The following is a 10,951-nucleotide window of genomic DNA, read 5'->3' as shown; positions in this document are numbered from 1 at the left end:
TTTTTGCATAGTAACAGCTTATTACATACATTTAGTTCGCTTTATTTTTGTAAGCGACAAAAGAATTCAAGGGGAGATAAGCGCTGTTCATATATGTGACAACTATTCCGAAGACCTGGGGCTACAATATTATTATTAAATTTAGAACCAGTTAGTTATTAGCAGGAATGAACAAAGATACTGACGAAAGCGAAAGTGATGGAACCAGTACTGAAGGCGAATATACGGTAACTAATTTGTGTTCGGGAACTGACAGTGTGACGAAACTGAAGATACAGAAAGTGAATGACAGTGCTCAAAATAGCTGACAGTGCTCAAAATAGCTGTCAGTGTCTGCCAGCTAGGATTGTCAAAAGTTCTTTTTAGTTCCTGAAGTTACCCCTAACCCAAATATTTTATATATCTGAAGTACTGTTAAGATATGATTTTTGTCATCTCATTTTTCATGTTTTCACCAAATCCTGACTGCTTACTCCATGCCATTTATGGTTTTAGCTGAAGTAACCACATTGCTGTGCTGCTCTTTGGATGTTGGCTTCTTGTATAGAGTGTCAATATCCAAATTTATGATGTGTCAGAATTCAGTGGAATGCAGCCATGACCACCACGACTTGGAGGCCCTGTCTCTTAATCCACCAAAACATGGTCATAACGAACTCCAAGGGACCCTTGAAATTGGTTTATAAGTTCTGTTTGGAGCTGCAATAGAATATGTTCACCACTATTTTCATTCAAGTATCAAAGGGCTAAGGGTAGAGTTGGGGGTAACCTACCCTAACCCAAACTAACCTTAAGGATCGTTAATATGTATTATGTATACGTAAAAGTGTATTTTCCAATGCTAAATATTTTGTCTTAAGACATATAGTTTTTACGAAACTGACTGATTCTATAATGGCACCATTTCTTGTTTGTTATTATGGAATTGCTGTTTGCAGGTAGCAGGGTTTGACCTGCCCAAGTTTGACTTCACCAGCTGGAACCCGGAGCCCCCTGCTGGGCTTCAGTTCATGTGCCTGGTGCCTCTTTCCCATTCATGCACCAACTCTCAGCAGAGGAAGGCCACCGGAAAGATCCGAGTATCACAAACACATCGTCGGAAACGCATGAAGATGCATCAAACTGGAAGGACCACTGGAAGAAATATTCATGGTCAGATTCTGTTCAGATTCCCCCTGATTATGATCTGATACTTGTTTGTTTAAGCTGTTTCCTTTTAGACTTTCATTCAAATATCTGTCCTTCCACATTAAAGATATAAAACTACAATCTTAAGTTATCCTATTTTGTCAGAACTGTGTTATGTCCTAGCTTGCACACAATTTAATGTAAAAATAAGCAGTAAAACTTAAAAGTTGTTAAAAGATTGTTATATATTAGTGACTTTAGAATGGAATTTAGAAATTAGTCTTAGATGCAATAAACTATCACAAATTGCTAATTTGAAAATCATAATTGTGAAAAAGGTAAGACGTTTTCAGTGCCCACACTCTACTGCTCAATGTTTTATCATCAAGCATGATAAGATGGCAAGTGCTTTCCTTGATGACACCGATAGATAATGGGCAATCCTGTATTTATGGAAAAATAAGAGTTTAAGTATATTTGTTTACCTATGTTATTTTTTTTCAGATGAGAAAAAATTAAGAAACGCAGCTTCAAAAAATGAATATAGTACAGGTATGTATTTTGGAATTCATGAATATTGTCAACGCTGATATTGAATGTCCAAAGTGTTGTTGAGTGTTTGTTACAAATGTAAGTGGACACCTTCTTGTATATTTTCTACTGGCCAAGATAGTGTCTACATGCCACTTGTGACTATTATATGTTTATAGGAAGAACAGAAATGACCTTATTGGGTACCATAAGAAATTAACACTTCTTTTCAGAAGGAATTGAAATGTTTAAATGTTTGTTTTCTGTCTTGTGAGTGAGATTAGGATTCTTTGTGTACAGTGATTGAGTTGCTAGACAATGGGGTTGATCCATGCTGCCATGATGAGAAGAGGAGGACTGCCCTTCACTTTGCTTCCTGTCAGGGTCACGAGCTGATTGTGAAGGTGTTGCTGGACAAAGGAGCAGACGTCAACCAGAAGGACATACTGGGAAACACTCCACTGCACCTAGGTAGGAGCCATAACATGACATTGCATGTAGGTAGGCATCGCAATGATATCATTGCACTGAGGTAGTTGTCATAATGAAGCCATTGTACTCAGATAGGCATCACAATGATACTATTGTACTCAGGTAGGCATCATAATGATACTATTGTACTCAGATAGGCATCACAATGATATCATTGCACTGAGGTAGTTGTCATAATGATACCATTTTACTCAGGTAGGCATCACAATGATACCATTGTACTCAGATAGACATCATAATGATACCAATGTCCTCTGATAGGCATCACAATGATACCATTTTACTCAGATAGGCATCACAATGATACTGTTGTACTCAGATAGACATCATAATGATACCATTGTACTCAGATAGGCATCACAATGATGCCATTTTACTCAGGTAGGCATCACAATGATACCATTGTATTCAGATAGGCATCACAATGATACCATTGTATTTAGGTAGGCATCACAATGATGCCATTGTACTCAGATAGGCATCACAATGATGCCATTGTATTGAGGTAGGCATCACAATGAGACCATTGTACTCAGATAGGCATCACAATGATACCATTGTACTCAGATAGGCATCACAATGATACCGTTGTACTCAGGTAGGCATTGCAATACCATGGTACTGAGGTAGGCATCACAATGATACCATTGTACTCAGATAGACATCATAATGATGCCATTGTACTGAGGTAGGCATCACAATGATACCATTGTATTTAGGTAGGCATCACAATGATGCCATTTTACTCAGATAGGCATCACAATGATGCCATTGTACTGAGGTAGGCATCACAATGAGACCATTGTACTCAGATAGGCATCACAATGATGCCATTGTACTCAGATAGGCATCACAATGATACCATTGTATTTAGGTAGGCATCACAATGATGCCATTGTACTCAGATAGGCATCACAATGATAACATTGTACTGAGGTAGGCATCACAATGAGACCATTGTTCTCAGATAGGCATCACAATGATGCCATTGTACTCAGATAGGCATCACAATGATACCGTTGTAGTCAGATAGGCATCACAATGATACCATTGTACTCAGATAGGCATCACAATGATACCGTTGTAGTCAGATAGGCATCATAATGATACCATTGTACACAGATAGGCATCACAATGATACCATTGTACTCAGGTAGGCATTGCAATACCATGGTACTGAGGTAGGCGTCACAATGATACCATTGTACTCAGATAGACATCACAATGATACCATTGTACTCAGGTAGGCATTGCAATACCATGGTACTCAGGTAGGCGTCAAAATGATACCATTGTACTTAGAAAGGCATCATAATGACACCATTGTACGTAAGGCAGGCATCCTCATGATCATTGCTGTCAATATGTGTCATGATAAACCACTGTACTATGTCACATGATGACGCTTCTATGCATGAGCAGGAGTTAAAGGGCTATCATATCCCAAATGCATTTAACTGTGTTATGGTTTGAAGACAGGTACAAGTTGTCATTGAAATCTAAATCTTTTTTAAACAAACAGTCGAAGGATCACTGTATAAACTAGAATCAGTCCTCAGTAAACCCTGTGCGAGACTGCAAAGGTCCCCATATAGCCTGTGCTTTGTCTCCCCATTGAGATTCCAGGACAAGATAGGTCCCCATATAGCCTGTGCTTTGTCTCCCCATTGAGATTCCAGGACAAGATAGGTCCCCATATAGCCTGTACTTTGTCTCCCCATTGAGATTCCAGGACAAGATAGGTCCCCATATAGCCTGTGCTTTGTCTCCCCATTGAGATTCCAGGACAAGATAGGTCCCCATATAGCCTGTCCTTTGTCTCCCCATTGAGATTCCAGGACAAGATAGGTCCCCATATAGCCTGTGCTTTGTCTCCCTATTGAGATTCCAGGACAAGATAGGTCCCCATATAGCCTGTGCTTTGTCTCCCCATTGAGATTCCAGGACAAGATAGGTCCCCATATAGCCTGTGCTTTGTCTCCCTATTGAGATTCCAGGACAAGATAGGTCCCCATATAGCATGTGTCTGTCTCCCCATTGAGATTCCAGGACAAGATAGGTCCCCATATAGCCTGTGCTTTGTCTCCCCATTGAGATTCCAGGACACGATAGGTCCCCATATAGCCTGCACTTTGTCTCCCCATTGAGATTCCAGGACAAGATAGGTCCAATATAGCCTGTGTCTGTCCCCCACTGAGATTCAAGGACAAGATAGGTCCCCATATAGCCTGTGTCTGTTCCCCACTGAGATTCAAGGACAATATAGGTCCAATATAGTGTGTCTATTTCACCACTGAAATTATAACAAGATAGGTTAATTTTGATTACTGCATGAATATTTGAATATTTATTTTAACATTTAGTGGCTAGTTCTAAAAATGTAGGGACAAATATTTTGGATGTCTTCTTGTTGTTTGAAACTGACAGCCTCTTGTTCTTCCAGCTGCCTGTACCTGCCAGGTGCCAGTCGTCTCACTCCTCCTCAAGGCAGGTGAGTATCCAGTTGAGTCACAGGATGCATATCACACCTTTAGGCTCAATTTATACATTGTCTTTATTTCAAGCCATCAGACAGCTTGTTGCCAAGCCTTAAATAAAGCTACCTTTAATAGATTTAATAGACTTAAATCAATTTGAAAACACTCTGCTTCCAGTCTTAGTTAAGTATGTTAAGTAGAACATTGATCTCACCATGTATGGAATGGCAAATGATGATAATGATAAAGATGTAGTCAAATACCTTTGTTCTGGTTGAGACCGCCTCCGTGGTCTAGTGGATAGAGCATCTGCCCGGAGACCGTCTCCCTGGTCTAGTGGATAATGCATCTGCCCAGAGACCGTCTCCGTGGTCTAGTGGATAGAGCATCTGTCCGGAGACCGTCTCCATGGTCTAGTGGATAGAGCATCAACCCGGAGACCCTCTCCCTGGTCTAGTGGATAGAGCATCTGCTCGGAGACCCTCTCCCTGGTCTAGTGGATAGAGCGTCTGCCCGGAGACCCTCTCCCTGGTCTAGTGGATAGAGCATCTGCCCGGAGACCCTCTCCCTGGTCTAGTGGATAGAGCATCTGCCCGGGGACCCTCTCCATGGTCTAGTGCATAGAGCATCTGTCCGGAGACCCTCTCCGTGGTCTAGTGGATAGAGCATCTGCCGGGAGACGCTCTCCCTGGTCTAGTGGATAGGGCATCTGTCCGGAGACCGTCTCCCTGGTCTAGTGGATAGAGCATCTGTCCAGAGACCCTCTCCGTGGTCTAGTGGATAGAGCATCTGTCGGGAGACCCTCTCCCTGGTCTAGTGGATAGAGCATCTGTCCGGAGACCGTCTCCCTGGTCTAGTGGATAGAGCATCTGCCCAGAGACCGTCTCCGTGGTCTAGTGGATAGAGCATCTGTCCGGAGACCGTCTCCGTGGTCTAGTGGATAGAGCATCTACCCGGAGACCCTCTCCCTGGTCTAGTGGATAGAGCATCTGCTCGGAGACCCTCTCCCTGGTCTAGTGGATAGAGCATCTGCCCGGAGACCCTCTCCCTGGTCTAGTGGATAGAGCATCTGCCCGGAGACCCTCTCCCTGGTCTAGTGGATAGAACATCTGCCCGGAGACCCTCTCCCTGGTCTAGTGGATAGAGCATCTGTCCGGAGACCCTCTCCGTGATCTAGTGGATAGAGCATCTGTCCAGAGACCCTCTCCCTGATCTATTGGATAGAGCATCTGCCCGGAGACCCTCTCCCTGGTCTAGTGGATAGAGCATCTGCCAGGAGAGTGGAAGGTTATTGCTTCAAACCCTGGCTTCATCATACCAAAAGACGTTAAAAGATGTTGCTTATTGTTACCCTGCCTGGTTTGGGGCATTAAGGGAATAAAACAGGTACTGGTTGGCTCAAAGTCATTATCCTGTGCCTGTATGGAGGAATCCACTTTACAACTGCAGTACGGTATCTAAGTGGGCTAGCAGTATAAAACCGTCATGCATGTTGCTATGTAAGTGCAATAATCTTGAATGGGGCATTAAACCCCATTTCACCTCACCTTTTTCTTGTTGAAAGTACAAAGTTTTTACTAAAATGTTTTCCTGTCTAAGGTCCAGACCTGGAGCTCGTGAACAAATATGGCACAACGCCAGTGACACTGGCAAAAGCCAAGCTGAAGTGCTTGGCCGAGAACAAGACCTATTCTTCCAAGCAGATCCGAGATGAAGTTGTGCATGTAGGGAAGGTTCATTTGTTTTCAAGGTTGATGGATGTATTCAGTGTAATGTGTAAACAGTACTGTTTTGTTGCTAGTAAGTGAATGTAATATTGGCAAAGATGACTCTAAAAGGGTGTGTCTAATTTTTGTCTATATTCCCCTTGAAAAGGGGGCACACTGGTCTAAGGCCTTGTTGTTCACCATGACCATTGCAGGATCTGCTGATTGTGGTTCCATATCACTGACTCAGACCCATGCCCATGCATACTGGTTTCACCAAGGTCGTAAACATCCAAGACCTTTGCCACTTTGGGCTGTCGTCTACAGTTAGCTGTGATATGAAATATCATCCCCTACATTAAAGTATTTCTCAATGTAAACGAAAGCCTTCGCTCGTCACTCCTAAGACCCGGGTTCGATACCCCAAGTTGGTAGAATGTGTGTTGCTGGAATATTGCTTAAAGCAGTGTAAGACCACACTCGCTCACTCTCACTCACTCACTCACTCACTCACTCACTCACTCACTCACTCTCACTCTCTCACTCACTCACTCTCACTCTCTCACTCACTCACTCACTCACTCTCTCACTCTCTCACTCACTCACTCTCACTAACTCACTCACTCACTCACTCACTCACCCTCACTCACTCACTCACTCACTCACTCACTCACTCTCTCACTCACTCACTCACTCACTCACTCACTCACTCACTCACTCACTCACTCTCACTCTCACTCACTCTCTCTCTCACTCACTCACTCTAAACAAGAGCAATAACTTCTCTCTGTCCTCATGTACACTGTAATTGAAAAAGTACAGTTCCATTATTGAAGAATAATTTGAAACCATGGAATAAAATTGATTTGTGTGCACTTGCCCTTTGCCCATGTGTCTCCCGACTAATTTGAAAGATTGAATGTTTAAACTGTTGCTGTCCTTAACAAACTAATTCAATAAAGAAAGCATTAAGTTTTTTTGGCCTACTAAGTTCACTATGTTTCTATTTACAAATGGGTATCCTACCACACTGATGGAGTTGTATACGTGTATGTAGTGACTGCTCATGTATGAACCAATATTTCAGGTGTCCGAGATGATGAAGACCTACTTGGATATATCAGGATTAAAGTCGGAGTCGGAGCAAGTAGATGAACTGTGTCAGCAGCTACAACGAACGTCAACACGAGAACAGGTGGACAACATCAGCTCCCTCCTTGCAGACTTTACCAGCATGACATTACAGAAGAGTGACCAGCACCCAGGATGATGCCAATCTCATTAAAGGCAGATCCTAGTGCTCACTACTGCTAAACAAAGATCATTACAGGTCACATCGTAACAACCTTTCACAACTTTGACCAATGAAATCACTAAGAAGAAGTTGACATTAGCTAATCAGAGAGCAGCTAATAAGAAGTTGACATTAGCCAATCAGAGAGCAGCTAAGAAGAAGTTGACATTAGCCAATCAGAGAGCAGCTTACAGCATTAGTTTCAAACTGGTGACTTCCATTCCAGACTTCACTTGAAAAATATGTTAACAAAATTCTTGATTCAAAATTTGAAAACTGAACTAAAGAATTTTCTGGAATGTCTAATATATGGTCAAGGTTGTAAGGCAATACTTCCCATGGGCTATGCAAAGTCTCTTCCCTTAAAATATTTATCCCAGTGAAGCAAGAGATAGACTGTCGTTCAGAATACCCAATGTTAACCTTTTTGAGGTTGCATGATTAGGAAACACATTCCGACAGTCACTTTCCTGATCTGGTAAACGAAGTTCTGCTTTGTCAAATGAAAGTTTGTCTTGATGTGATCTGTAAGAGGTGGTTCTCAGGTCTTTGTTTAGCGTTAGCGAAAAGTAAGATCTGATTTTAATGATATGGGATGATACTCGTGTGTATGTGTGTGTGCAGGTATGTGCCTGTGTGTGTGTGTGCGCATGTGCACAAGTATGTGCAGGTGCATATGCTTGTGCACATGCATGTGTGTCTGCGTGTGAGAGAGCATGAGATGAGTGGTAACACGACCATATGTTAAACAGGCTTTGTGACGCATTTGTCACAGGACCATGCATATCAATACATGTATGTCAATAGTTGAGTTGAAATACCATCTGACCATAAGTATTGGTTTTTGCACTACTGGGCAGCCATATTCATGAACACATGCAGTGATTGATCTAGATAATCACAGAGGACAATATTTGGCCAAGGTCTACAATAAATGTCCAATTTGAAATTATAAACTACTAATATTAATTATTTTAACTTTGCAAAGGTGACTGATCACAGAAATGAATAAAAAGATTTATTCGTAGTTGTGCATTATTTTATTGCATGCAATTAAAAAATGTTGCTGAATTAAAAAAAAAAATCCCAATTTTTGAAAAGTATAATTTCTCAATTTCGGAGCCAGGAGAAAACCTGTGCTATCACACTGTTTAATGCTCTTTCATAACATATGTAATATTCTGCTAACAGTATATGAAAGTGTCTAAATCTAGCACTCAGAAGACCTGATCCAAACTTTCTAGTGTCCAAAATCAGTGTTTATTACACATACTAATGTGCTGCAACACTGTTTCTGTGGCCCAAAACATCAAGGACAAGAAGACCCCTGTCACCATTAACATGATTCTAACATGACCAAATAGGAAACTCTGTGTATATGCTTGTTATAGGTGTGTGTGCTTGTTTGGGGGCGGCAGGTTAAGCCACAATCCTAAAGCAAATGCTACTGTATTATCAGGCTTAAGCACAGCTGCTAGCCTGCAACAGTTCAAGACTAGTTAAGTATAGAGGGATTGCTTGTTTTTTCCCCAATATCTAGATATTTTACACAAACCACTAGTCTGGAATATGCTGTGGACCAGTTGGTAATGAACAATGGTGTCGAACACTCATTATGTATACTTACAGGTGTTTGAAACTATGGCTTTCTGAAACTAGGATATGATTGGATATTTATTATGTCAGAATTTAACAGATAAACATGTTTGCATCCTTCACATTTACTTATGTCATGATTGTACATTCTGAGCCAAATCAACCCATGGGGATTCCGGTTAGAAATCAGCCCTTGCAACGTATGCTGGTCGTAAGAGGCAACTCTAGGGATCAGGTGGTGAGACTCAGTGACTTGGTTGATGGCATGTCAACAAGCCCGGCATGGATTGTTGCTCGTTACAGAAATCACTGGATTATCTGCTCAAGATTTGATTATTTACTAGGTGCTGTTATATAGCTGGAATATTGCTGAGTGCGGTGTTAAACAACAAACGCACATGCTGAACCAGTCCCTCAGATTTAGTATAGTTTTATTTTTCTGTTACTTTCAAGTTTAGTTAACGGTCACAGAATTGTTAACATACTTGTACTTGTATGTTTTTGAAATTCATGTTTATGTGATATCCATTTGAAGAATATCTTATATTTTTGGCCTCTATTTATTGTATACTCACTGCCAAAAGAAACGCAAACCATAGAAACATAGAGAGAAGTATGTATGTTAAGAAGACATGTTTCCAGTGTGTACCGCTTAATGACAAAACTAACCATCAGTCAAGTGATACCACAGTATCTTTATTCTTATCACGATATGCTGCACGTGATTTCCAAAGTTTACAGGCTAATCCCCCACGAGACAAATGGTGCATCTCAAGTCAAGGATCTATGACGTCATGTGATGCGTTTAAGAGCGTCAGTTCACACACCATAACAATGTTTGTTTGTCCATTGAACCAATCTAATATCTCCTAAATATGAGTAATTCTTCACATATGAACCAACATGTATGGTATTCGCGTTTCTTTTAACAGTGAGAATGTGTCTGATGTATCCTTTAATGGCATATCTGGCTTGTCCCTGTACAAAGCTGTGTTTGTGCGCAGGGCAGCCCAGTGGTTAAATGATCTCTCATTATACCAAGGACCTGGATTTGATGCTACACATAGGTCTACAGTGTAAAACCGTTTTCTGATGTTCCCTCCTGAGAGTGGAGCAATACCTCTCACACACTCCCAGAAATGGCTTGTCATTTGTTTATCTTTCATTTTTGAGCTTCATACCTTTCAAGGGCTGTCAACAGATTGCCGGCCTTAGAGATTTGTTGAGTTTACCCTGAAGGTATTGACATGACTCAAGAAGAAGCATTTGTATTACTTTTATACATATTTGTTGTGTATTGTAAATGAAACAAATATATAGAATTGGACGTATATTTGTTCATGTTGTATATTCATTAAATGTATAGAAACAAGGCCAACAATGAGCAGGACTCACTCATACCCACGACCTCGACTCACTCATACCCACGACCTCGACTCCAACATCAGCTGAAGAACAATATTGTTCAGAAAATCCACTTATCGAAATCAGACTTTGCACTGCATCTCTCCTATAAGTATATAAAGTGTTTCTTAAATTTGAAAAAAATCCATGTAGTAGTTTTCAAGTTATAGGTCTTAAAAATATTGAAGAAAAAAACCATTCTAAGTTCAAAACGTAAACATTCATATTTTCTCAGAAAATCCCCATATCAAAATCGTTATTTGCACTGCACCTCTTCTATTAGTATGGAAATTGTTCCCTTAATCTTAAAGGATCAATGCAGT

The 10,951-nt window shown here is 41.0% G+C and overlaps 1 protein-coding gene across 1 annotated transcript; it reads left to right on the top strand.

Moving 5' to 3' along the window:
• The first annotated feature begins 70 nt into the window (after positions 1-70).
• Positions 71-10,555, top strand: LOC124142283 (ankyrin repeat domain-containing protein 54-like). Its single transcript, XM_046510667.2, has 7 exons — positions 71-227; positions 939-1,152; positions 1,633-1,680; positions 1,960-2,130; positions 4,595-4,642; positions 6,228-6,352; positions 7,422-10,555. Exons 1-7 carry the CDS (start codon positions 168-170, stop codon positions 7,602-7,604), a joined length of 849 nt encoding a protein of 282 aa, XP_046366623.2. The 5' UTR covers positions 71-167; the 3' UTR covers positions 7,605-10,555.
• The last annotated feature ends 396 nt before the right edge of the window (positions 10,556-10,951 follow it).

This window comes from Haliotis rufescens, unplaced genomic scaffold (assembly GCF_023055435.1).
Source record: "Haliotis rufescens isolate VD_foot unplaced genomic scaffold, xgHalRufe1.0.p SCAF_11, whole genome shotgun sequence".
Classification (NCBI taxonomy): Eukaryota; Metazoa; Mollusca; class Gastropoda; order Lepetellida; family Haliotidae; genus Haliotis; species Haliotis rufescens.
The sequence above is the reverse complement of the archived record's forward strand: the minus strand, read 5'-3'. Positions and strand labels throughout refer to the sequence as shown.